Source organism: Canis lupus, chromosome 28, assembly GCF_011100685.1.
Source record: "Canis lupus familiaris isolate Mischka breed German Shepherd chromosome 28, alternate assembly UU_Cfam_GSD_1.0, whole genome shotgun sequence".
In the NCBI taxonomy this organism is placed as follows: Eukaryota; Metazoa; Chordata; class Mammalia; order Carnivora; family Canidae; genus Canis; species Canis lupus.
Window position 1 is genome coordinate 11,035,386 of NC_049249.1, and position 26,983 is coordinate 11,062,368.

The 26,983-nt window shown below is 47.9% G+C and overlaps 3 protein-coding genes across 14 annotated transcripts in view; 2 read left to right on the forward strand and 1 right to left on the reverse strand.

The window, feature by feature from the left end:
* Window positions 1-26,602, forward strand: HOGA1 (4-hydroxy-2-oxoglutarate aldolase 1). Of its 2 annotated transcripts, none has more exons than XM_038578431.1 (7): window positions 1-509; window positions 11,607-11,735; window positions 11,944-12,071; window positions 12,681-12,815; window positions 13,070-13,166; window positions 14,839-14,972; window positions 25,585-26,602. In XM_038578431.1, exons 1-7 carry the CDS (start codon window positions 299-301, stop codon window positions 25,600-25,602), a joined length of 852 nt encoding a protein of 283 aa, XP_038434359.1. In that variant the 5' UTR covers window positions 1-298; the 3' UTR covers window positions 25,603-26,602. The 2 variants fall into 2 exon arrangements, with proteins under 2 accessions (XP_038434359.1, XP_038434358.1); XM_038578430.1 differs by lacking the exon at window positions 25,585-26,602 and adding an exon at window positions 22,553-23,503 and having other exon boundaries at window positions 299-509.
* Window positions 3,460-5,155, forward strand: C28H10orf62 (chromosome 28 C10orf62 homolog). The gene has a single exon (XM_038578436.1). The coding sequence runs from the start codon at window positions 4,086-4,088 to the stop codon at window positions 4,806-4,808; it is 723 nt and encodes a 240-aa protein (XP_038434364.1). The 5' UTR covers window positions 3,460-4,085; the 3' UTR covers window positions 4,809-5,155.
* MORN4 (MORN repeat containing 4) overlaps window positions 24,750-26,983 on the reverse strand; it is an 11,945-nt gene continuing 9,711 nt past the window's right edge. For all 11 annotated transcript variants that reach the window (XM_038578446.1, XM_038578444.1, XM_038578441.1 and 8 more), the window contains 3 exons: window positions 26,849-26,963; window positions 26,374-26,483; window positions 24,750-26,116 (listed from right to left, as the gene is read on the reverse strand). In XM_038578446.1, the coding sequence (XP_038434374.1) occupies window positions 25,968-26,116; window positions 26,374-26,483; window positions 26,849-26,963 (374 nt within the window). In that variant the 3' untranslated portion in view covers window positions 24,750-25,967. The remainder of the gene's footprint in view (window positions 26,117-26,373; window positions 26,484-26,848; window positions 26,964-26,983) is intronic.

Sequence of the window (26,983 nt, forward strand, 5' to 3'; positions counted from 1 at the left end):
CCGGAGCTGGGGGAGGAGGACCCGGCCTCGCTCGGGAGGCCCTTTAGGGTCGCTCCCCAGCACACCGCCCACCCTCCGTCGGCCACAGGGAGGCTCGGTTGTGGCATTTGCCCCGCTGCTCCCAAAGGGGGGCCTCTGACCCCGGGGACGCCCCGCCCTGGCCCGGCCCAGCACCTACAGTCAGGGAGGGGGCGGCAAATTTTTAACTAGACACACTGATCATTAACAGGGTAGGACGGGGGCCAAACTCAGCCTCACTCGGGGCAGAGACCAGCTGGGCCGCGGGCCTCTTGCCGAGATGCTGGGCCGAGCAGTCTGGTCCTCTGTGAGGCAGGGGCTTGGTAGGGGCTTGTCCAGGAATGTGGGGGGCTGGGCCTCAGGGGAGGGGAGGAAGGTGGACATTGCAGGCATCTACCCCCCTGTGACCACCCCCTTCACGGCCACGGCAGAGGTGGACTATGGGAAACTGGACGAGAATCTGCACAAATTGGGTACTCTCCCCTTCCGAGGTAAGTGGGGCCTGTCCTTTGGGGGAGTCGGAGGAGATGTGAATGATTCCAATTTCTGCCGCCTGTGAGCAGCTCAGAGACAGACAGTTGGGGACCCCAGCAGTTGTGCACCCAGCACTGCTCTGGAGTCCAGAGACAGGCAGGAAGCTCCTTGCTGGCTTGCAACCTTGACTGAATCGCATCTGCTTCAGTTTCCCCAGTTGCAAACTACCAAAGTGCCTTCTTAGCCCAGCATTACTGTGGGAATCATACTACAATAATGGGTGTGAAAGTCCTCGTCAACCAAACGCTGTGCAGTTGTGAAGGCAGCTGGGGATGTCACAAGGCACCCCAGCCTGCGAGCTCATCTCCCTGAGAACCTTGTTCACACACTCTCTTCTGGGCCAAGCCTCCCTTGGCCGAATTAATTCCTGTTCTGGATCCTCTGACTCCTTTCCCTCCTTACACAGGGGTCTCCCCTCCATGAGGTCAGGGACCAGACACTTGTAACACTCAACATGCAACATGGCCACAGGTACAATAAGTGAAAGACAAAGTGGTCAGTTCCTCCCATCGTGCCCTGCCCACCCTCATCTATCACCCGTGGCAAGTCCCTGAGGCCAAAATCTCACTAGCCCTGTTTCAGAGATGGGAAGCTGGGGCTCAGAGTGACATAGTCACTTGCCCAAAGTCATTGCTAATACATGGCTGAACTGGGATTTGAACCCAGGTCTGACTGCAGGGCCACACTTGGTTTCACTCCATCACACTAAACTGCTGAGTTGTAGAACAGACTATTTCAACGAATAAAGTCTGGTTGGCACCAGCTCTGAGAATGGAGAGGTCCTGACTGAGGTGGGGCAGGGGAACAGTTGAGAACATGGACTATAGATTCAAATCACAGCTCTCCCACTTAGCTGTGAGATAATCTCTCAAAACCTCAGTCTCCTCATCTGACACGTGGGAGTAATAATGCCCATGTCATAGGATGGTTGCAAGACAAATCCAAGAGAGGGCAAAGCATGCTGTGGTTAGGAAAGGGTGATGTACCTTAGAAGTTATCTAGTGGTCACAATCACTAGGACGACAGTATCATCTGCATTGTGGGGAGAGCTGCTTTGTGACAGTGACTGCTGGCCTGACCGAAACCCCATCCATATCTCAGGACTGAGCGGATGCGACTCTTCTTCCCTAGGGTGCAGTAAATGCAGTGACACAAACTCTTAAGTAAATTTCTACTCGGGCTCAGCCCACTGGGGCCTGAAAGTCTGCCTTGAAGCAAAGTGAGAATCTTTTATTTACTAAAAAAAGTTTTAAGTAATCTCTGTACCCAACGTGGTATTTGAACTCATGACCCCAAGATCAAGAGTACCATGCTCCCCACTGACTGAGCCAGCCAGGTGCCCCTAGCTCCTTGAATCTTAAGAGGAGGAAGACTCTGTTTCACCCTCCAGGTCCAAGGTCCGTACGCTAATGCAGGGCGTGAAAACGGTGGACTTTATGTCCAGTTTCTGCCTGCCGCCCAGAGAATCCAGACACCCCCAGACTCTTCTCTGGACCCTTCCTTCCCTCCTACCCACTTATCCACTCCTGCAGAGGGCATGGGGGTGCCCTGGAGTACAGGCTAAAGTGGATTTGGCAGGCTATGGGCCACGGAGCAACCTACACAGGCTCCTGCCTCAGTGGGAGGGAGAGGGCTGGATAAAAAGAGCTCGGCATCCAGAGTTAGAAGGCCTGGGTAAGAATCTTGGTTCTGCCAGTTATGGTGACCTTGGAGAAATCACTGAACCTCTCTAATCTGATTTCCTCATTTTAGAATGGAACTGAGCCACAGGGTTAATGCATTCCTCCCAAGGAGCTCAAGTGTGAGGCCCTGGCACAAAGAATAGAGCCAAGGGTCCCATCACTGCTCCCGGGACACAGCCAGAATGTCCAGGAAAGGAACTGTGAGCAACTTTTGCTCTACAGATGATGTTTCTCTGGCTCAATTCTGGCCCCCGGCGTTGGCTTTGCAACCCAACACTCAGGAGCAGAGGAGGAAGCCATTGCATACCACATTGCCAGGGCCTCCTGCAATAAGTTAAAAGTCTTCCAAAGAGGAGGTGGGAACCTGCCCTTGATGAGTAGGTGAAAAGTTAGATATTCTTCTGGAAGCTATTGCCTGAAACTGTGTAGCTCTCTTTTATTTCTTATTTTTGCACTGTTAATTTTTACTGATTATTTATATAAAGAGTATCATTTTAAAATGAAAACTAGTGACTGGAGGGTAAAATTGTTGTGGAGGGACCATTTGGCCCTGAACTCACTCCCACAAACAACCTCAAAGATGAACTTTGAATTGTTATTTCCAAATGAGGTTAGTAGATGACCACAGAGCTACTTCAGTAGGACAAGGGAGATGATGTTCCCCATAAAACATTGAGCTTGTATCTTATTCCCTTAGTACGTAGACTAAGATACTACTGTGCATATTAAAGCCATTACTTTCTTAAATAAAATATTTTGTTTTAAAAAAAAATCACAATTTTTACAATGCTGTTTTGGCATTTACTTTAGCATTCACTTTTAAAAAGTGAAATGCATTAAAAAAAAATGTGTTTGATGCCTCTGGGAGAAAAATAAAGGGGCCCAGGCCTGTTTCTACCCTGAGAGGATAGAAATTTGGGATTGTGGGCCAGGCTTTCTATTATCTGTACCTACAGAGACCCTGGCCAGGTGGCTCACCTGCTCACAGTCTAAACTGTGTCCATTTAACCAGGGCCCAGGGGAAGGGGAGCAAATTCTGGGTATGCAGGTGCATCACTAAGGTAAGAGGTAGCAGTCCCTATCCTGGGACAGCCCCTGGGATCTGGAATCTGGGATCTGGTGAAGTCCCCTATCCTATCTGCTCTGGCTTCTCAGTCCGCTGCTTGTCTCTACCCAGTTGTGACCTCATATTATTCTAGAATGAGCTCCTTCCTGGGCCCCTTTCCTTTTGAACCCTGCTCTGTAAAGGGGTTGGGGCTGCAGATGGGGATGAAATGTGCTAAGCTGGCAGAAGGGGTGGGCCCTGAACCAAAGGAGACACCAACATCAGGCAGCCAGGAATGGATGCCAGCCTAACCAAGGGGGTCCTTCAGTCATGGTCAGTGAGCCACTGGATAGAGAGGGAAAGAGACCAAAGATTGGAAAATAAGGTTTGAGTCGAAGAATGGGTCACAAGCAGAAGACAGAAGGAAAGCTGCTTTTCCACTGACCTTAGGGACAGCTGTCAGGGTGGGAGACAGGACTTGGGCCTCAGGAAATACCTGCCAGGTTAGACGTGAAGGGTGCCTAGGCCTTTCCCCACCCCACCCCCTAACCTTGCTCACAATGGGGTTCATTGCTGAGGCGGGAGGGGCATCCTAGGAAGGGTACAGCTGGGGGCCTGCCTGCCAGACAGCCTCAGGGAACCTGCCCTTTCAAGCATGAACCATACCATCCGGGCTCCCCCCTCCCAGCGTGCTCTTAGCTCTGCCTGCCTGGCTTAGGGTCCTGGAGGCCTTCTTGGAGCTCATCCAGCAACCATCATGCAAGGTGGTGCTGGGGACTGCCCTCTTACTCGGAGGTGGAGGCCTCATGCTGTGGATTCAGAGGAAGAAGAGAAGGAAGGCATCCCTTGAGTCTGTACGAGATGAGCAGGAGCCACCAGAATGTCACAAAGCAAAGAATGAGAACTGGATTAAATCTCACTTTAGCCGCCTTTCCGAAGAGAAGCTGGCCGCCTGCAGCAGCAGCACCGCCTCTTCCCCCGAGAGTGGCAGCGGGGAAGCCAGCACAACCATTCGCATGGAGACTGTCACCACAAGGCAAGGCCAAGTGGGCACGGCTGTGCGCCGGGAGTCCTTCACCAGTAAGCAGAGGATGTCCGGGTCTTCGGTGACCAAAGAGACCCACAGGGAGTCTGGAAAATCCCCATCCACGGATACGGCCACATGGGCCGCTGTGGCTACCTGTACCAAGGAGATCAACACCCTGGGACAGCAACTGGCTAATTCCATGTTGCAGCGAGCCACGACTTACCAGAACTCAGGCCACCTGGAGTCCAAAGACATCAACCAGGAGGAGCTGAAGGCCCTGGAGGAGGTGGAGTTGAAGCTGAAAGGGAATTTTCTCACTCAGCGGGGTACCACTGTAGCCGGCATGAACCAAACACATGCCTTCCATGGCCATGGTCACCCTGGCTACCAGGGTTACCCAAGCCACCCGAGCCATCCAAGCCATCCGAGCCACCAGAGCCACCTGAGCCACAGTCTGCCCAACCGCAGCCACCAGATCTGTCAACCCTTTGAAGCCACCTAACCATGGGTGGAGACACCCCTTCCCCCAGCAAGGCTGGCACACAATTGCAGGCCTGTTCTCTCTCCTGTGGGGCAGCCTGTGTGGCCCAGAGTGAGATGCTGCTGCCCAAATCCCTCCTTCATACCCCCTCAGGGGTCCTGGGCCCCTCCCAGTCTGTGAGTAGGGTATGCCACAGAGGACGGCTCCTGATGGAGGGCGAGTGGAAGGAAGCGAAGCGGCCAAGACAGACTCACGGGCCCCTGAAGGCCCACAGAGAAGATAGGCGAGGCAGATCCCAGGAGTAGCTGAGAGCCCCAGACTGACGCCTAATGCCTGGAACTGAGCCAATAAAGCCTTGTATTCCCTCATTCTGAGTCTGGGGGCTCTGTGGCCAGCCTCAGGACTGGGCAGCCATACGGAAAGAGGGTTCCTGCTCCCATAGTCCTCTTCATGTGGCCCTTGGCCTGGGCCTTTTACTGATTCAAGACTCCATAAATCAGCTTCCCTGAGTCTTCAGGTTCTGAGAATGGGACGTCTCCAGGGAGTTCAGCACCCACCAACCCGCTGTTGCCAGGGAAGGAGGAAGCAGCCAGATGTCAGGAGATGGGGGGAAGGCCAGGCTTCTAGAAGCTAGTAGGCAAGGTGGGAGGTGGGTCTCCTGTCCTCTTAGTGTCATCTTCACCCTGTCCACTGCTTCTCAAGTTGTGTGGCCTCCTGCACTGCAGTGTATTCTCCTTGCACCACCTGCTTTCTGGGGCCCACTGGGATCCCCGTTAGTGCCTCCCCCCACCTACCTTCAGAGCTGTTGTGCTGTGTATACTCTCTCTTCTTGTTTCTATCACTATGGCTGGGACTGGGGCTGCTTGCTGCTGCTAGTACTGCTAATTACTAGTATTACTAGTACTACCAGCAACTCCCCCCCTTTTTTTTTCTTTTCCATTTTTAGTGTATGCTGTGTTCGGTGCTAAGTGTTACAGCACAGCCCTATAGAGAAGGCATTGTGTTATCTCCGTTTGGCAGATGAGACACCTGAGGCTCAGAGATGTAATTTGCCTGATAGGGTATAGACAGTAAGTGATGTTATTAGAGTTAGAGCCCAACTCTGCCCAACTCCAAAGCTCAGACCCTGAATCCCTGCCCCATGCTGCCCCTCAGGCCAATGCTCTCTGGCCCTACAGGGATCTTCTTCTCTCATGCTTATCCCTGTCCTCTTCCCACATGTCCTGCCACTCTCTGTGCCCTCCTGAAAGCCTGGGACTCTCCCTGCCTCCTCTTCCTGGGTCCCAAGAAGTTATTTCTGGGGCAAGGGGTGACCTCCAGTAAGGCAGTTAAAGGGAGGCAGCTCTCTCTCCTGTGAAAGTTGAGAGAAGTCAGTGACACAGCACTGTCTAACCCACAGTGACTCCTTTACATAGAAATGGACTGTTGGCATCTGTTAGGAACTTGCCAGTGTTTCCCAGCCCGTGGGCCTCAAACTCCCTGGAGAAGGTACCCAGAATCCTTGCAAAGGATGGATAAATCCACAAACACCCTAAATAATGTTGTTGATTGATTTTATGGGGCATAATTGGAGGTATTGAATTCATTTATCTATCTATTATCTATCTATCTATCTATCTATCTATCTATCTATCTATCTATCTATCATCTATCATCTATCTATTTATATCTTAAAGATTTTAAGTAATCTCTACACCCAACATGGGGCTTGAACTTACAACCCTGAGATCAAGAGTTGCATGTTCCACCAACTGAGCCAACCAGGCACCCCTGTTATGAAGTATTTAAAATTTAAAGTATATATGTTAGCATTTATATGAAGTCACTTCTTAGTAATTTTTAAAATATTCAAATACTGGGGCACCTGGCTGGCTTAGTTGGTGGAACATGTGACTCCTGATCATGGGGCTGTGAGTTCAAGCCCCACAGTGAGTGTGTAGCCTAGTTAAAAAATAAGGTAATTCATTAAATAAAAAAATAAAATCATTTGTAACAAAATATTAATGGGGGTGCCTGGGTGGCTCAGTCAATGAAGCATCTGCCTTTGGCTTAGGTCATGATCCCGGGGTCCTGGAATCAAGCCCTGTGTTGGGCTCTCTGCTCAGCAAGGAGTCTGCTTCTCCCTCTCCCTTTCCCACTGCCTTCCCCCTCCTTCAATCTGTCTCTGTCACTCTCAAATAAATAAAAATAACCTTTTAAAAATATTAATGGAAAAAAATGGGGTCAGTCACCCTAGAAAATGTTGTAGGTTGCCAAAGTAGACAAAAAGCAAGAGTAGTGAGGTGTAGCTTCTGCAAGTGATTGTAGAAATGCCTAAAATGTATGCATTTGTCTGGAAGACCTTAAATCCCCTTAAAAGTTTATTGGATAAAATTTCAGATTGGCTGATTGTGAATTTGGAATCTTTAAAAAAAGTTTCAAACTGACAAAATTCAAAGTCTGCAGTTAGTATAGTACCAGTGTTAATTCTCTGGTTCTGATAATTCTACTAAAGTAAGACATTATCATTGCTGGGGTCATGTGAAGGATGTATGGAAATGCCTTGTACCACTTCTGCAACTTTTCCTTAACTTTAAAAGTAGTTCAAGATGTCAACATTTTATTACAGTTGTAGCTCAAGGAAAACGACTTCTAAGTGGCCAATTCAAGTATGATCTCTTGGTAAGGATATTTTTTATAAAAGAGAATGGTCAAATCATCTACCAGCCACTAGACTCTTGCTGGAGTGTCAGCTGTGTGGGTGGCTGGTTTCCCAGATGAAGGCTTAATTCCATTGAAGCTCATCAGAAACCTGCCTGAGCATTTTATCAGGAATGCCCATTTCTGCCCAAGGAAGGTTATCAGTTACACCACACACAAAAATAAAGCTCTGCCCCAGGCCAGGGTCTGGGACAATTTTTCTTTTATACCACAAATTGTCAACACACACCTCCACCAGCAGTGTATTGGGTGTCATGGGGGAGGCCAAAATGAGGGGACATCATCCATGATCTTGATGATTCTAAGAAAGTAGGACAAGTGCTGTGCAAGGAGGTGCAGAGGCTGGGGGAGTGAGGAAAGGTTCTCAGGGGCTGCAGCTTAGGGAGGCAGGTGTTCCAGGCAGAAGGGAACAGCATAAGCAAGGGCATAGAGGCAGGATAGTGACACTGTGTCTGGGGACCCTGGTAGTTTGGCTGAAGGAGAACATTTAGAGGTGAGTGAAAGGTAGGAGGAAATGCCAGAAACTTGACTCCAAAACTTAGAGCCCAAGGAGAACTTAGAAGACCACCCAGTCCAATTTCCCCATTTTACAGCAGAGGTCAGTTTGAGAAATTTTGTCTAATCCTGCAGGCAGAGGTGGGGGAGATAGAAGGGTTCTGAGAACTTCTGTGTATTTTTAAGTAGGCCGCAGGGAAGGACAAAGAACAAGTGATGGAAGTTCGGAGAAGAGCTGTCCAGTGGAGGGATCCCAGGAAGACTTCTCAGGGGAGGTGGCAATAATGATAGGTCAAGGGGCCACAGTAAGTCACCATGTTCCTTGTGCATCTCTAGCCCCAAACACACCCACTCCTCTCTCCCAGGCCACTCTGGCTTCCCAGAGCAGCCAGCATAACTTGGGACCAAGAGAGAGGGGGAGAGAGAGAGAGAGAGAGAGAGAGAGAGAGAGAGTAGATTCTGTAATGAGCCTCTTAGCCTTGCAGCTGGAGAGGGCAAGAGAAGTTCTTGAATGCAGCCTCCCCTCCCACACAGGCCATCCTCCTCCACCTCAGATCCAAAGCTGCCAGCCTCCTGATTTAAGATTTGAGCACTTCCTTTTGACTCCATAATAATTGGAGCTAACACTGCCAGTTCTAATCTAAGCACTTTATAAATAGTATCTCATTTAAGTCTCACAACTCTTTAAGGAGAGCACTAATATCCCCATTTCCCATGAGAGGAAGCTGAGGTTTGTTTAAGCTATTCGCCCAAGATTTCATAGCTGATAAGGGCCTGCAACTGAGAGTCACTCTGGGTCCTCTGGGTTCAGAGCCTATGTGTCCAACCACTCCACTGCCCTGCTTCTCCACCACTGCCCGTCTTCACTCCCTGACCCATGTGGGACCCTAGCCCTCCCATTCCTCTAGTCGCCTCTCTACACCAGGGGTGGCACATCAGGCCTAAAACTGGACATCTCGCCAAGGAGAGAGAGGGGGCTCTTGGCAGCATCAGTTCACAGATTTCAAAATGCTTTTCTTCTTCTTTTTTTTTTTTTTTTTTAAGATTTTATTCATGAGAGACAGAGAGAGAGAGGCAGAGACACAGGCAGAGGGAGAAGCAGGCCCCATGCAGGTAGCCTGACACGGGACTCGATCCTGGGACTCCAGGATCACACCCTGGGCCAAAGGCATATGCCAAACTGTTGAGCCACCTGGGCTGCCCCTCAAAATGCTTGCTTTTACATTTTCTTGTTTGGGCCCTTAAAATAGCCTTATAAGGTAGGATTGAAATTGTTTCTCTTGTCATCCCATAGAAAAAGAAATGGGGACTGAGAGACATGATGTAACTTGCTCAAAAACCAGAGGGAGTTGGGCCTGACTGCTTCCCCAACTCTGCGATATTCTTTCCTTCCCCAGTCTGGCCTCACTTCCTTCTTGGGAGTCAGGCCTGGGTCAGATGCTTCTTCACAAGACTAGAGAGAGGCCACCAGGTGTCTTGAGCAAAGTAGCCTGCTTTTACTCTGAGAGTACAAGCCCCAGCCGTCCTACTGCTCAGGAGCCCCTGGAACTGGCCACCAGGATGAAGGGGGACTTGGGAGTGAGTGAACAGGGTGGAGGAAGTGGCTGAAGCAAGAACTGGCCAGGGTCCCTTCCAGGGTGGTGGTGGCAGGCGGGGTTGGGGTAGGAAGGAGACGTCTTTGGAGGCAAGTCCATAGAGGGCAAAAGTTCCATCTCAGAATCTTTGACTCCTAAGTAGAGGGTGTTGGTCCAATCCTCTCTGGGATTGGGAACCCTTAAATTAGGAGTGAGCCCCTGGGAAATCACCAGAACCTTTGTAACAAGACAGAAGGAGGCTCCTAGCCTGACATGGAGAAATGAATCCTGAGGAGGCAATGCAACAGAAGCCAAAAATCATTTGCCTCAAGATGCTCCCTGCAATGTTACCAAGGCAAAAAAGTATATGTGGGGATAGGGAACGCTAAGTATCCAGTGAGCCATTCTGGCAATCCACTCAGTGGAATCTGATGGTGCACTGAACAGCGTGGAAAACTGTTTGTGGTGAAAAGTTGACTCTCCATCACACTGTGTCCCCTAAGGATGACTCACTGGAACAGTCTCTCTTGGTCCCAATGCCAGGAAATTCTGTGTCTCCAAGGCAGCTGCTTTGCTTTTATCTTGAGTTCTGCATATCTGTCAGCTGATCACATTTCCCTTTTAGCTTTGACTGTCAGGAAGCTCCAAGTCAAAATGACGGTCTCTCACAACTGTGTGGCGGGGGATTTTGTAGAGCTTTTTTTTCTTTCCTTTCTCCCAAGCAGTCTCCTATTTATTAATACTATTGTTGTGCCATATGCTGTATTTGTCAGCTATTCCAGAACAATGTTTTTGGAATGGAATGCAGTAGAGAGGAGGAAGAAGAGGAAGGAGAAAGTTAAAGAAGCAGAGACGAAAATGGTTTTACTAACATTCCCTTCAGATTCAGCCAAAGAGCATTAATTCTGTGATACAAAAGGGTTGACATCCTACCCAGCGATGTTAGAAACCTCTCAAATGATCGATAACATAGGAACGTGCAAAATGAAATAATGAAATGTCACTTTTCGGGATCCCTGGGTGGCACAGTGGTTTGGCGCCTGCCTTTGGCCCAGGGCGCGATCCTGGAGACCCGGGATCGAATCCCACATCAGGCTCCCGGTGCATGGAGCCTGCTTCTCCCTCTGCCTCTCTCTCTCTCTCTCTCTCTGTGTGACTATCATAAATAAATAAAAATTAAAAAAAAAAAAAAGAAATGTCACTTTTCACCCAGAAAATTGGCGAAAATTAATTCTGACAATACCCAGTGTTGGCATGGATGAACACGAACAGACCCTTCCGTGTGCCGATGGGGTTATGATCTGGCAAATAAGGCAGACGTTTGGCACACAAAGATGCACACATGGGTGGCTCAGCAAATACACACCTAAGTAAACTGTAGAGAAGCTCAGACATGGGGACAGAAGACTTTATGGAACATGTTTTTTTTTTTTTTTTTTTTTGGCATTATCTGTAATAGCAAAACTAAGGAAACATTCTAAATGTCCTCAAAAGGAGAATGAAAAGTAAATTGTCTCACTTCACAATAGACTATTATATAGTAATTAAAATGAATGAGTCAGAGCTGTGTACTGCTATGGACAAAGCTCACAACATAATCTTGGGCAAAAATAGCAAACCACAGAAAGTTATATGAGCTTGATTCCATTTCTGTAAAGCTTAAAATGGCAAAAAACATTATATCTTGTTTGTGGATCAGTATATGTCTTAAGGGTATAAAGACATGAATGAGAACAATGACACCTGAGTCGGGACAGCTAGAAGAGGAAGAGAAAGTGATCAGGGGAGGGTTGCCATGGGTGCTGGATACACACCTGCGGATTGTATTATCACTGATTCTTTTGGGTATAGCTAAGACATTTCGTTAACACAAAGAAAAATGGTGGGGACACTGTCATGGCAACTGGGTAAAACATTCTGCCTGCATCAGGACAAAGATGGGAAGGAAATGTGTGCAAAACTATGGCGTTGGGAGTGCGTGTAACACCCATGTCCCAGTTATTCATAAGAGGACGCAAAGGCGTTGGCTGTGATGGAACCTCTCTTGCAGGCTTCGTGATCCAGGGCTCCAATGGCGAGTTCCCCTTCCTGACCAGCAGCGAGCGGCTGGAGGTGGTGAGCCGAGTCCGCCAGGCCATGCCCAAGGACAAACTCCTGCTAGCCGGCTCTGGCTGCGAGTGTGAGGCCACAGTGCTCTGGGCCCTTGGGGTGCTTGGGGGTGTCTGGGGGTGCCTGCGGGTGGGAGCCAGGCTCCTTGGCCCAGTTCAGTTAACTGGTTCTGTATCTTCTGAACCTCTTGTTTGCCCTGGGGTCCTAGCCCTGCCCTTCTTTCCTTCTGCTCTCACCCTCCATGACCTATAGGGAAGGCTCCCTCTTTCTTCCTGTAGCCACCCAGGCCACTGTGGAGATGACTGTGAGCATGGCCCAAGTTGGGGCTGACGCCGCCATAGTGGTGACACCTTGCTACTATCGTGGCCGCATGAGCAGTGCTGCCCTCATTCACCACTACACCAAGGTGGGCATGGGTTTGGGGCCTGGAACCAAGAGGAGGCTGGCTAGGGAGAAGAGATAGAGAAGCTGGGGGCCAAGGGATGAGCCTACTTCCCATGAATGGCAGCTATGGGAATGGGGAGGGGATGCTGCTGGGAAATTGGCCTGACCACACTATGAGGCTGCTTCCTCCCTTCTCAGATGGAAGGAGTGATGGTGTCTTCCTCATGGGATCATTGTGAGGACCTGGGAAATGAACTAAGGGTGGTGGAAGGGGAGGTGGGCGGGGGGAGGGGGAGACTGGGTGACGGGCACTGAGGTGGGGACTTGACGGGATGAACACTGAGTGTAATTCTATATGTTGACAAATTGAACACCAATACAAAATAAATTTATAAAAAAAAATACAGAGGGCTTAGAACTAAGCCTGGCACATAGAAAGCTCTCATGAAATAGTAGTATTATTGTTTACAAGCAGGGGACATAGCCCTGTGATGTCTAGTCCAGGAGGTGGGCCTGCCCAGGTGGCCGCACAGTGACCCATGCCCAGAGCGGGTGGTGATGGGCAGTGCCTCAGGCTCCTCGGGCCTGGGCAGCTGCCCTCTGTCTCTCCCCTCTTCTCTACCTCCCTCAGGTCGCTGACCTCTCCCCAATTCCTGTGGTGCTCTACAGTGTCCCAGCCAACACAGGGCTGGACCTGCCCATAGATGCAGTGGTCACGCTCTCCCAGCACCCAAACATCGTGGGCATCAAGGACAGTGGTGGTGATGTGAGTGGCAGTGGCTCCTGGCTGGCGCTCCTTCCTCTTCTTCTGTGTTATTAACTTCAGGGCAGCTCTGGGACCTGCTTCAGTCCTGGGCTCCTATGTGGGTTCTTCCCATTATGTGGGTTCTCTGCGGCCTTGTCCAAGTTTGGGGACAGCTCTCTGGAGCCTGGGTGCTCATTCTCCCTCCCTTGCCCAGCACCCATCTTGCTTGGTGTTGAAGCTCTACGTGCAGCTCTCACACAGGTTTGCTCTTGCAGGTGACCAGGCTGGGGCTGATTGTTCACAAGACCAGGAAGCAAGATTTCCAGGTGTTGGCTGGATCAGCTGGCTTCTTGCTGGCCAGCTATGCCGTGGGTAGGCCTCCTGCTCCTCTCATGCTATCATGGGTGGTATACCCAGGCCCCCCAGGTGGGCGGAGTCTGGGTCTGCAGGGTCATTTTGCCATCCTGCCTACTTGGAAGCCTCAGAAGTCCAGCACACTGCTTGCTTGTTTGAATATTAGGTGCTTATGAGTGACCTTTCTGGACAGAAGAGGGTGGCCTTGTATAATCCTTGGTCTGTAATGGGGATGCCTGAAGTTTGTTCTAAGTCCTGAGCTCCCTGCTTAGTTAACAAATTGAGCTCCTCTGATCTCACTTTGTAAATCATTCTCTGAGGATAGAGGCCTTGGAGCCTTGGAGTCTTTCCTCTGGTCTGCAAGTCTGTTTTCCTCTCATCCTGGTACTGGGCCAGTAGGAATCGTCAGACCTATAGGGTCAGGCCCAGGATCTTCAGCTGCCTGTTTCTGTTCCAGTCCAGGATACTGGGAATGTCACCATTAAACCAACTGTGCTTATCTGTTATGGGTCAGGCTTCTTGGGGTTCAGGTTGGATTTGGGCCCCAGAGGGGGAAGAGAGCAAGCATCTGCTCCCTTGGGCTGAAGCCCCAGCAAGTACAGATCTGAGTTACCTTTCCAGGGCTGAGGGGGCAATGCTGGTTCCTCTTCTCTGGACTTAGGCTTGCTGTATGAGTCCTTGCACATCTCTCCTCTATCACGTCACAGTCTCTAAAGTGCAAAGGCAGAAAAGAAGACCCATTGAAGCCTTGTTGCTGAGGGTGGGTAGATGGAGAGAGGACAGGCTCTAGAGGCCAGGTGGGGGTTGGTGGGTGGGATGTGAGTTGGAATCTCAGCTCTGCCATTTACTGAGTACTGTTGGGCAAAGTATTCAACCTCTCTGGGCCTGAGCTTCTACTCTATAAAGCAGGAGTGTTGTGAGAATGTGAGAGCATTGGCTCAGTGTCTGCATAGTGCCTGGCAGAAAGTGGGGATCCATAAATGGCAGCTGTATTAGCTCATTCCAAATTTCCCACTCTCCGGTCTTCAGGCCGCTGTGCTTAGGGACCCTCCTAACTAGCCTTAGAATCCCATTGCAGGCCTGCAGAATGGCAAAACCTCCTGAGATCACAGCCAGCACGTTTTAATTGCCCAGATGAGAACAAAGAGGACTGGAAAGTCCATGACTTGTGCAAGTTCATGCTGCCAATGGGAGGAAATGCCTGGTCTCCTGTGTCCAGGGCTCTTTCCACTACCCCTCCCCCTCCCCTGGCCCCAGCACATTCCCAGGCTGAATTCACAGGGGGGAATAAGATTTCAGAAGAGCAAAGGCTTCTTCCCATTCACTCCACCCCATTCCCGGACTGATGAGTCAGGGGGCTATTAGAGGATTGTGGAGGTGTCAACTAGCAGGTGGGACTTTACTCTGGGAGGTGTGTTGGGGGGTGCAGGGGAGGACCTGTCCTTAAGTTAGCCTTCAGGCTCTGTTCCCTGACCTTCAGCCTGTGAGATTCTACTTCAAATATGCTGGCAGCTTTTCTCTCTGGAAATCTGTACTCTGGACTCTCAGAGCATGCCTTTGAAATGGCCAACCAGTGGCATAAAAATCCATATCCTCTCTCCCCAGAATAAGAGGTGCTGGAAACCCCAGGGTTTGGAATTGCCTGTGAGAAGAGGTTCTGGCTGATGTTCTGCACTTTTCTCTGGGGCAGGAGCTGTGGGGGGCGTATGTGCCCTGGCCAATGTCCTGGGGGCTCAGGTGTGCCAGCTGGAGCGACTCTGCCTCACGGGGCAATGGGAAGATGCCCAGAAACTGCAGCACCGCCTCATTGAGCCAAACACTGCGGTGAGCCAATGGCCCCAAGGTGTGGGGGTGGGGGTGTCTGTGTCCTTGTTGGAGCAGGAGTCAGGGCAGGCGCAGGGGCCCCCACTTAGCCTCTTCCCTTTCAAAAAGTCCTTTTAGAGAACATCCTAGTGTGGGAATTCCTTGTACCTCTCCAGAAAACCACAATTTCAGAGTTGAGTCCCGTTGGCTGTATTGGAAATCACTTAGGGAACCAGTTAAATTTCTAATCCTGTAGACCCAGGAGTAAGCGTTGAAACAGACACACTGGCTGGCTGATTGTGGTGACATAAGTAACTCTGGGCTCTTACTTAGAGATGCACTGCCTAGAAAGCATGAACCATGGGCCTTTCCATCAGCTTTAATAGGGAGTCAGATCCTAGAAAACAGAATGACTGGGAGTAAAGGAGGAGTTAGAAGGCTAGATGTTTTCAGAGCCCAGATTTCCCAGAGTTTTGTCCTTAAATAATCTATCCTGCAGTTAGACACTGTACCCCAACTCTGGATTGGGCAAATCAAAGAGAAGAGCCAAGGTGGAATGCCTGTCAAGAGCCAGGCAGTGCTATGCAGAGCCATATTGGGGTCTGAGGCAGGAAGGAAAATGGGTTTGTATGTATATTTTAAATTAAACGTTAATTTTGAGATATCTATAGATTCAGATGAAGTTGTAAGAAATAATACAGGGGTATCTGGCTCAGTCAGTTAAGTGTCTGCCTGGGGCTCAGGTCATGATCCCCTGCTCAGTGGGGAGCCTGCTTCTGCTGTTCCCTCTGCTTGTGCTCTCTCTCTCTCAAATAAATAAATAGAAATCTTAAAAACAAAAGATACAGTATAGAGAGAGTCCATGTACCCATTCCCCAGTTGCCCCAATGGGAGCATCTTACAAAATTAAAGTACAATATCACAACCAGGATTTTGACATTGATATAGTCCAGATACAGAGTATTTTCATCACCAGAAGAGTCCTTCATGCTATGCTTTCATGCCTATGCCTACTTACCTCCTGCCCCTACCCCCTCCTTAACTCCTGGCAACCACAAATATGTTCACCATTTTTATAATTTTGTCAGCTCAAGATTGCTATATGAATGGAATTATGGAGTATATAAACTTTTAAAATTGGCTTTTTTTCACTCAGCAAAATTCTGTGCAGATTCATCCAAGTCGTTGCATGCAGCAATAGCCTGTTTCTTTTTACTGATGAGTAGTGTTTCATGGTATGGCCATACAGCAGCTTGTGTCACCATTCACCTGTGGAAGGACAGTTGGGTTGTTTCCAACTGTTTCCAACTTGGGGCTATTAAAAGCTGCTACGAACATTCATGTACAGGTTTTTGTGTGACCGGAAGTTTTCATTTTTCTAGGATAAATACAGTTGGTGTAATTATGATGATTGCATGTTTCGATTTTTTTGTTTTTGTTTTTTTTTAAGATTTTATTTATTCATCTGAGAGAGAGAGAGAAAGAGAGTGAACACAAGCAGTGGGAAGGGGCAAAGGGAGAGGGAGAAGCAGACTCCACTGAGCAGGGAGCCCGACACAGAGTTCCATCCCAAGATCCTGGGATCGTGACCTGAGCCCAAGGTAGACACGTAACTGACTGAGCCACCCAGGTGCCCCCTGCATGTTTAGTTTTTTTAAGAAGCTGCCAAAAACTGTTTTCCAGAATGGCGGTGCCATTTTACATTTGCATCAATGTAAATGTATGACTGACTTGTTCTCTCTGCATCCTCATCAGCTTTAGGCATTGTGACTATTTTTTATTTTAGCCATTCTGATAGGTGTGTAGTAACATCTCATTGTGGTTTTAACTTGCCTTTGTCTGATGGCTAATGCTATTCGACATCTTTTCATGTACTTATTTGCCATCTGTATATCTTCTTAAATGAAATGTCTGTGTATGTCTCTTGCCTATGTCTCTTGCCTGATTGGATTTTTTTCTTTTTTAACGTTGAATTTTGGAAGTTTCTTTGTATCTTTTTTTTTTTTTTTTAAGATTTTATTTATTTATTCATGAGAGACACAGAGAGAGAATGGCAGAGACACAGGCAGAGGGAGAAGCCGACTCCGTGCCCGGAGCCTGATGTGGGACTCGATTCTGGATCTCCAGGATCACGCCCTGGGCCGAAGGCAGGCGCTAAACAGCTGAGCCACCCAGGGATCCCTCTTTGTATCTTTTAGGTACCAGTCCTTTGTGAGATGTGTGGTTTGCAAATATTTTCTCCCATTCTGTAGATTGTCTTGTCATTCTCTGAACAGATCTTTTGCAGAACAAAAAATTTTAATTTGATGAAGTCTAATTCATTAATATTTTCATTTGTATTTATCCTTTTAGTGTTAAGTAGAAGAAGAAGGCTTTTCGTAGCATTAGATTGTGAGGATTTTCTGTGTTTTTCCCTAAAAGTTTTATAGTTTTACATTTTATAAGTCCAAGACCCATTCTGAGTAAATTTTTGTATCAAGTGTGAGATTTAGGTGGAGGTTGAATTTTTTTTTTTTTTTTTTTTTTTTGCTTCTAGATATCCACTTACTCCACCACCATTTGTTGAAAAGATGGTCTTTCTTCCATTGAATTACTTTTGCACCTTTGTCAAAAATTAGTTGGGCATATTTATGTGGGTCTTTCTGGGTTCTCTGTTGCTCCCATTATCTGTGTCTATCCCTCTGCAAAACCACACCAAAGTATTCTAAAGCTTACATAGGAAGGCAAAGGAATTAAACTAGCTAAAATAATTTTGGAAACAAACAAACAGCGAAGTGGGAGGAATTAGCGTACCTGATTTTAAGGTCTTTTATATACCTATAGTAATAAAATCTGTGTGGGATTGCAGAAGATATTGAATTTTGTCCAGTGTTTTTCTGCCTTGATTGATAGGACTCTGTGATTTTGTTTTTCCTCTTTAGCCTGCTAATATGGTGAGTTACATGGATGATTTTCTAATATTGAACTAGTCTTGCATCCTGGAATAAACCCCACCTAGTTATGGTGTGTAACTCTTTTCATATATTGCTGAGTTCCATTTGCTAATACTTAGTTGAAAATTTTTCTGTCTACATTCATAGGAGATATGTAGTCCCCCCCACACACTTTTTTTTTTTTTTCTTTTTTGGCATCGCTTTTGTCTGATTTTGGTCTCAGGGTAATAATAGCTTCATCTGTTGACTGGGAAGTATTCCCTCCTCTTCTATTTTCTGGAAGAGACTATGTAGAATTGGTGTTAAATATTCTTTAAACATTTTTTAGAATTCTCCAATGAGATCATTTGGGCCTGGAGATTTCTTTGGGGAGTATTTTTTAAATTACATCTCTGTCCCCCACCTCCACTGACAACTCCCTGACTGGAAAGGGTAGGAATGCCTCCTTACCGATTCCCACCGGCCTCTACTGACATTACAATTACCTCCGGCAGGGGGTGGGGAGTGGGGGTAGCTTCAGTGTGGGCAGTGGTGTGTAAGCTCTGACTTTCCTCACGGGGCTCTGCTGAGACCATCCATTGTGGAGGGGGAAGGGCACCCTTTAAGACTGCCAGAGTTGAGGGCAGAAGTTCTGGCTCCTGACTCAACACTCACTGGCCTGGGTGGGGATGGTGGAGATGGTGGAGATGGGACCACAGTTTTTTCTAGGCTACTTGGTTGGAGCAGAGTGGTGATTGTCTAAAAGTTTTCCATTTTGCTAGGCTGCTTCTTCCTGATCCTTGGCTTGAGTGAACAGGCTTTTGTTGGGGGCTTTTATTATCTGTACCCATTGGCATTTTAGGGTTGCCAGCTTCTTAAGCTTCAAGTTGAGGCCAGGGAACTCACCACTGTGTTCTTTGGGTCCTAAAGTCCCTAGTTTGTCTTCCATCTCTCTACCTTTCAGAGCCTTATGTTTGTTTTTATGTAATGTCCAAGGTTTTGTTTTAGCTGTATTTTTTGGGAGAAATGGGAAAGAGTACATCTATTCCATCTTCCTGGAAGTGGAAACTCTATCCTTCCTTCCTTCCTTCCTTCCTTCCTTCCTTCCTTCCTTCCTTCCTTCCTTCCTTCCTTCCTTCTCTCCTTCCTTCCTTCCTTCCTTCCTTCCTTCCTTCCTTCCTTCCTTCCTTCCTTCCTTCCTTCTCTCCTTCCTTCCTTCCTTCCTTCCTTCCTTCCTTCCTTCCTTCCTTCCTTCCTTCCTTCCTTCCTGTCCTTCGTTTCCTTCCTTCTATCTGCCTATCCACCCTCCTTCCTTCCCAGCCTTCCTTCCTTCCTTTCTTATTCCAACCTCAAGATCAAGAGTTGCAGGCTTGGAGTACCTGGGTGGCTCAGTCAGCTGTCATCTGCCTTATTTTTTGGATTTTTTTTTTAATCTTTTTTTTTTTTTTTTGTCATCTACCTTTGGGCTCACCAGCTCAGTGGGGAGCCTGCTTCTACCTCTCCCTCTGCCTGCTGCTCCACTTGCTTGTGCATGTGCTCTCCTCTCTCTCTCTCTCTCTCTCTCTCTCTCTCTCTCTCTCTCTTTCTCTTTGTCAAATAAATACATAAATAAAATCTTCGGGGGAAAAAGATTTTCTACCAACTGAGCCATCCAGGCGCCCCTCTAAATACTTTTCCCTCCCTGCATAGAATGTTAAACTATTTGAAAAAAAAATATATTGGAAATTTAAAAAGTAGGTATATTAAAACGACATTCTTTTAGTTTAGTTTTAAATATTTTATGTGGGGCAGCCCTGGTGGCTCAGCGGTTTAGTGCCACCTTCAGCCCAGGGCCTGATCCTGGAGACCTGGGATCGAGTCCCACATTGGGCTCCCTGCGTGGAGCCTGCTTCACCCTCTGCCTGTGTCTCTGCCTCTCTCTCTCTTTCTCTGTGTGTCTCTCATGAATAAATAAATAAAATCTTTAAAAAAAATAAATATTTTATGTATATTAGTTTTAGTATTAGTATATATAGTATATATGCTAATAAGATATTAGTATCTTTTAGTTTAGTTTTAAACATTTTATATATGTTAAAAACATAATGTATTATAATTTTACTTTCCTGACTTAAATGGAAACAACCTCATCAAAAAATTTTTTCCTGTATCTACTCGTAGAAAAAAATGAACCAGTAAAAAATACATAAAACTTGTATATGGGGGCACCTGGCTGGCTCAGTGGTTGAGTATCTGCCTTTGGCTCAGGGCGTAATCCCAGGGTCCCGCATCAGACGCCCCACAGGAAGCCTGCTTCTCCCTCTGCCTATGTCTCTGCCTCTCTCTCAGGGTCTCTCATGAATGAATAAATAAAATAAAATTAAAAAAAACACCTTGTATATAGGGGCACATGTTTAGTTTTACCTTGGGCCACAATATGGCAGGGCATGGTTCTTTTGGACCCTGTCTTTATTTAAAACATCGACACTTTGCTCATCATGGATTTTTTTGCATTGATTTTGATTTTTAAAAGAAATATGGCACTAAATATTACTTACCTTGTTGACTGATTTTTTTGGGGGCATCCCTGTAAGTTTTGCATCAGAGGTGAGAGTCCCAGGCTAAGCAGCAATATTTTGTTTGGGTAAAGTGGTAGGTGGGCTCTAGAGCTCCCTCACAGCTTATATCTTTACCTCAAAGGGGCAAATAAACTGAGATTTTGAGAAAGGACAGCTAAGGAGGCAAGCACAAGTCTCCTGGATGTGAAGGCTTTCCTGGGGTAGAGTGCTCTATTAATAGGATGCAAGAACTGCAGAAATGAGGGCCATTCAGCTGGGCACAGACTGTCTGGTATGTACTGCACATTCCACTGGGGTGGCACCTCTGCTGTCTATGCCCACTCACCTGCAGAGAGAAGGTCCCAGAACCTGCATACCACCAGGACGTGGTAGAGGAGCTTTCTTAGGGGTCTAGTCTTTTTTTTTTTTTAAGATTTTTAAAAATTCATTTGAGAGATAGAGACAGAGAGAACACAAACAGGGGGAGGGGCAGAGGGAGAGGGAGAAACAGACTCCCTACTGAGTAGGGAGTACTATGTGGGACTCAATTCCAGGGCCTTGGGATCATGATCTGATCTCAAGGCAGACGCTTAAACATCTGAGCCACCCAGGCGCCCCAGGGTCTGGTCTTACAGTGGAGTTTTTCTCATTTGATTCTTGTGACATGGGGTAGGTGTTGTCATCTCCTCATTTTACAGATGAAGCTGTGGCTTCCCCTTGGGAAGAGAAGATGCTTGCTGCCATCCTGGCTTTCCACATGTCATCCTGCCTTACTCTTCACTCTGGTCCTCCTGTGCCAACTCTGGGCACACACTCAGGAATGCCTGGAACACCTTTCTGCTGCCTGGGCTGTAGGCTCAGCCACCCCAGGAGCAGCTTGATGTCACTCTGTTGCTCTGTCCTGCTTGAACACAATGTCCTTCCTCTGCCTTCCCACCCAGCTAGGTCCTGCCCTGGCTATATTTAGGATATTCCATGTTCTTTACCACCAAAGCATTCAATTATTTCTATGGGTCTGAGGAGGGGGCAACTCAGAGATCCTACACACTTGTGGTGGAAGAAGCCTTTTTCTCTAGGTACTTCTTGTGCCTCTCCATCCTGTCCCCTAGGTCTTTCCCACCCTACTCAGGTTTTGGGTGAAAAGCCCAGGTATTAGAACATCACAGCTGGGGCCAGGCCTAGGAGGAAGGTGGCGTATCACTCATTTCAAGAAAAAATTCCCTGGCCTCTAGTGGTAAATACTTATTAGTCAATCGTTCATCAGTGGTTCTTAACTTTTTTACCCCAAGCAACCTCTCTTGTTATTTTACCCTTTGTGAAACCCAACTTCTAAGGTTTTACCTCCCCTCCAAATAAAACTTAAGGATTACATTTCTTTTTTTGAGGTAGTCAAAGACTCATCTAACACTTCTGATCAGCTATGCCAAAGGCAAAGAAACTTGATGCTTCATTTTCTATAAGTCCTCATGCATGATGTTAAGGTCTGACAAGAGTGTTAGGTGCCCCCTTACAATGGAAAACACTTTAGTTATGTTGTCCAGTCCCCTCATATTTTAGACTAGAGAACTTGCTCAGATGTATGTAGTAAGTTGGTGACATAAGATTACAAAGTGGAACTTCTCAGGATAGCTGATGCATCGTTTTTTTCAGAGTTGGGGTCAGGGAGGAGCTTAGGGTGGGTGGGGGTCTCTGCTGCAGGGCCAGTAGAGGTCTGGGCTATGCCTGAGGGTCTTGCACACCTTTCCCCTTCCTGACGTCCCCAGCCTGGTGTGCCCTGGCCCTATGTTCCTGGGAACTGGGCTGCAGACCTGTGATGGTCTAGCACCCAGACCCACAGCACTGCTAGCTTCTCAAGTCCCAGCCTGATGGCCAAATGCCGCTTTTCTCCCCAGTGGGGTGGATTTTTCTTTGAGAAACCCAGGCAGTTATTTCCTTCCTAAATTTGAATTGTTGGCATTGTGTTCTTTTCTGCTGACCCGCCTTCTGGTCTCTCAATCTGCATTTCCAATATACCCTAGTGTCACCAACTTGGTGAAATTACATTACGAGGGGAGGGGGGAGGAAGCCTAACGTTCTGAGAGAGACACGTCTGCATCCCAGACATGCGTGTGCAGGGATTCCCCAGTTTATCCTAACAGACCCTGCTTCACAGGTGACCCGGCGCTTTGGGATCCCGGGGCTGAAGAAAACCATGGACTGGTTTGGCTACTATGGAGGCCCCTGCCGTGCCCCCTTGCAGGAGCTAAGCCCCATGGATGAGGAGGCGCTGCGTATGGATTTCACCAGTAATGGCTGGCTCTGAGGGTGAGGCAAGGACGCACCTGGCCTGAGCCCGTCTCATCTTCCTGCCTTATACCTGCAGCTGAAGAGCCACATGGGAGTATGAGGGTTCAAGGCCGATTTCCCTGCTTCAGTCCTCCAGGTAGCCTTTCCCAGGCTCTGCCATGCACACCCATTTCCTATTCTTATAGCCCCATGATTGCTGGCATTTGTATCCTAAACTTCGGCTCTTTAGAGACCTTCAGTCTGGGAAGGAGCAATTGCGTGTCCCTCTACTGTGCTTTCCCGTGCCCCAGGACACGTGATTAGGAGCCAGATGGAAAGAGCAGGGGGGCAGCTGGACACAAGTAAGGGTATCTTTTTTACTGATGGGATGACCGCTTAGGCTTGGGGGTACACACCTGAGCCCAGTACACAGTGCAGCAGGGAGCCAGGGCTGTTCCTAAGAACCTGACTCCTTCCAGGGGAATACGGTGGGTTCAGAAACCTAATCAGAAATGTGTCACTGGCCTTTTCAAAAGGCCCCCAAGCTGCCTTCCAGACACAGTGTCCTTTCCTCAATCCATTTTGATCATCTCATATTCTCATCTCTAGCCTTGATCTCAGCCTTGGAGCTCCCTGGGACAGCCATGGAGCTTGCCAGAGTTGGTGAATAATGACACCTGGTGGATGTTACATTCTCAGAAACTTCTAGCCAACCTAGGTTGCAAACAGTAGGGAAGGAAACTTGGTCTGAGACCTAGCCATCCTCTTGTCTTAGGCACTGTGCTTTTGTTGTGAAAAATAATCCTTTGCTCTTACAATAAAGTTGAATAAGTGAAAACAGTGTGGCCACGTACAAACTAACACCGCACTGCCATGCAGGTCTTAGTTCTCTGGCCTAGATGTCAAGGACCTTCCTGGGGGTCCCTGGGGGACCTTCCTTTCAAGGTGTGCTTTTTCCCAGCTCTCAGAGAAGCCCTAACATCTAGGTATTAGATCAGTGGTGGTCTAAGGGAAAGGCATGTGGAAGTTTTGAGTGAGTGGTAGGAGGCAAAAAGGTGCATCTGAGATGCTTGGAAACACTGTCAAAAAGGCTGCTCTCTCCAAAAATGTTTAACCTTTTCCAGTGATACTTGACTAGTATAGCAGTAAACCAGAGATGACTTTTTTAAAAAAATCACTCCTCTGGGTATGGGTACCTGGGTGGCTTAGTGGTTGAGTGTCTACCTTTGGCTCAGGTTGTGATCCTGGGGTCTTGGGATCGAGTCCTACATCAGGATCCCCATAGGGAGGGGACCTCCTTCGGCCTATGTATCTGCCTCTCTGTGTGTCTCTCATGAATAAATAAAATCTTTTTTTAAAAATTGCTCTGGCTAAAAAGAAAGGTAAAGAGATCCTTGTTTAGAACAAAGCCTAGAAAAAAAAAAAAAAAAAAAAAAAAAAAAAAAAAAAAAAGAACAAAGCCTAGAGGAGAACTCTAAAAAGTATCAATCTTCAACTGAAATTGGCCGTCTACTTAAATTAAGCAGGCATGGTTTAAGTTCTTAGACCTGCTCCTTAGGATCTGCAGGGCCTTGGGCATCTACTTAAGTACCTGATCTGATCTGTAATTTGGGGATAATACCAGTTCCCTTCTCTCAGGGCTACATAAGATCATGCATGTAAAGGGGTTAGCGTGGCAAGTGACCATCACACATTAGCCCAGTCAGGGAGGTATTGTTGCAGAGAAAGGGAAACCCAGGCAGGAGTAGACTTGCCCAGGGTAACCCAGCAGGTATGACAATAACTGTGGTCTCAGGGTGTGGGCACTCTTGATGCTCAGGGCAAGAAAAGTACAGTAGAAAGTGATTTGGAATCAGAAAAACTGGGAAACAAATCCCACCCAGCTCTGCCACTTCCTAGTTTGGGCAACCTGAGCCTGTCAGATTAAAAAAAAAAAGCTCCTACCTTGCAAAGGTTTTGAGAATTAGGTACTATGCAGTAAAGTGTGCGGTGTCAGTTCCAAGCCACCATCTGTGATGAACTTTTTAGAAACAGCAAATGGGTTGATTCACAAGGATGCAGAGCAAGAGTAAAGAAACTAAATATAGGCAGTTCTGGTGATTTTGTTTATTCCTAATAAACATGTTTCTACAGTACAACTCAGAGAATAAATAGAGGCACACGGCTATAATTTCCACCACAATCTGCTATTGAGGAGACATTCAGTGTGAGGATGGGGGGCTGGGAGTGGAGTGGGCATGTCTGGGTCACAGGAGAACTGGAGGCCTCCGTGATGAACTATGTAGGGATCCCATCCATCAAGATCTGACCTCCAGGCCTGATGGTCAGCCTTGTGGTGGAAGAGTTAACAGTGAACCAAATGTAAGGAGCCAAATTCTCTTTTGGTTCACTGCAATCCTAGTATAGGTCCAGTTCTCCCCAAACTCCAAGGGGTGGAGGTGGGTCTGGCCTACTGACCCACTGGGAAGGGGCTGTGTCAGCCAAAGCCATCCCTAAGGATTCAGTCACTCCATGGTAGAGCCTGATGTGGCCCAGAAATGTCTGCCCTCTGCCCTGGAGTAAGGAATAAATACATGTGATGAGATGACTCCTCAAAACAGTTTCTTGACTATCCCCAAAAGGGATCCTGTCCTGTGTCTAAGGAAGGAGAGAGGCACAAATGGGGCACAGACTAGCTGCTGGAACTCAGGTAAGGAAGACAGCTTGTACAGTCACAGGAGAGGGAAACAGCACTCTTACCGAACCCTTCACAGGGGAACTAAGCAGACACAAATACCAACCTGGTGGGAGAAGTGGAAGGCCTAGGGCCATGAAGCCAACCAGCAGCAAACAAGGGGGTGACACATGGAAAAGCACTGGCTTTGACTTTCCTAGGACTGCTGAGCTGTCTAAGCCACCCCCATCTTTCTGTTTCTCCAGGGTAACACAAAGCACTAGCCCTAATTGGGGCTAGGATCATCTGCCCCAAATACAGGCAGAATGAAGAGATCCTGTGTCCCTTGGCAGGAGATCAAGTAGAAGCAGGTCTGCACTGGTCAACCTGAGGCGTTAGGGACAGAGAATACGAACCAGCGAGAGAAGCAGAGACAGAACTGGTGACCCTGCTGTGGGCCACCAAGGTGGGGCCAGAGTCCTCACGACTGTCTGATTGAATCCCTGCCTCGCAGGTGATGGGGCACATCTCAAGGCTTCTGCTCTGTGGGGATTCTCATCTCCACTCACATCTGGTTCATTTATACACCTCGAGTGAGTGACGGGGCCATGGCTTTGCCCAGTGCTTGTCAGCTGGTGCACAACGCCCATCAGGCAGTGAGATTTCTGGCTGACTTGGAGGCACTCTGGGCTCGCTGGACGACCGCCGAGCACTTCTCACGCCGCAGCAGCTTGTTGTTCTCAAACAGACCTTCATTGCGGGGTATTCCATGAGAACCATCAGGGAAAGTCAGCAGGCCTTTGAGGGGGACAGAGAAAACATGGTATTGACAAGGGCATCAGTGACTCAGAAAGCAGCTTGGTACTGTGGATCGGTGGAGGAGGAAAACTTGCAGCTCTACTCCAGAGTACTGAATTGGCAAGTTCGATGGATGGGTGGCCGTTAGGGCACAATCGCAAAGGACTGGTAGACACCCCTGAAAGCATTAACGCTAACAAGGTGTACTTCCACCCATCTTATGCTTCCCCCAGTCACCTGTCCGGCTGGTGACTTACCAAAACCGTCTACTCTGCCATTTTTAAATTCCCCTTCAAATGTCATGTTGTCATGTCGAATGAAGACTCCGACGCCGTTAAACTTGCCCTGGGCAAACTCCCCCTCGTACCTGCAGAAACATAGCAGGGTGGTGAAGCAGCTACCAATGAGTTTTACATATTAATGCCAAGGAGTGGAGTGGATTCTGCTTATTTCAGAGTTCTGGCCCGCTCCCACCCACCCCACTCCTAGCCAGCAGACAAGGGCCAGAGAGCATGTGTGATATGAGGCCTTAATCCCTAGGAGATAACAGAAGAGAATGGCAGTGGGGTGGAAGGTCATTCGGCTCCTTGCCATTTCAAATTTTAGATCTATTTATAAAGTAACTAATAAAAGAACTGCTTACTTCTCGCCTGTTTTCAGAGGGCCTGGGCCAAGCTCAGGTCTGACCAGCTATCACTATCAAAGCTGAAAAAAGAATGACCCAATACTTACCTTGAGCCATCTGAGAAGGTCAGTACCCCGAAGCCATTAAAGAGCCCATTCTCAAAATGACCCAGGTAGGTGCCACCATCTGCAAACATCAGTTGACCAAAACCATGTCTGCGGCCTAGGCAAAGAAAAAGACAG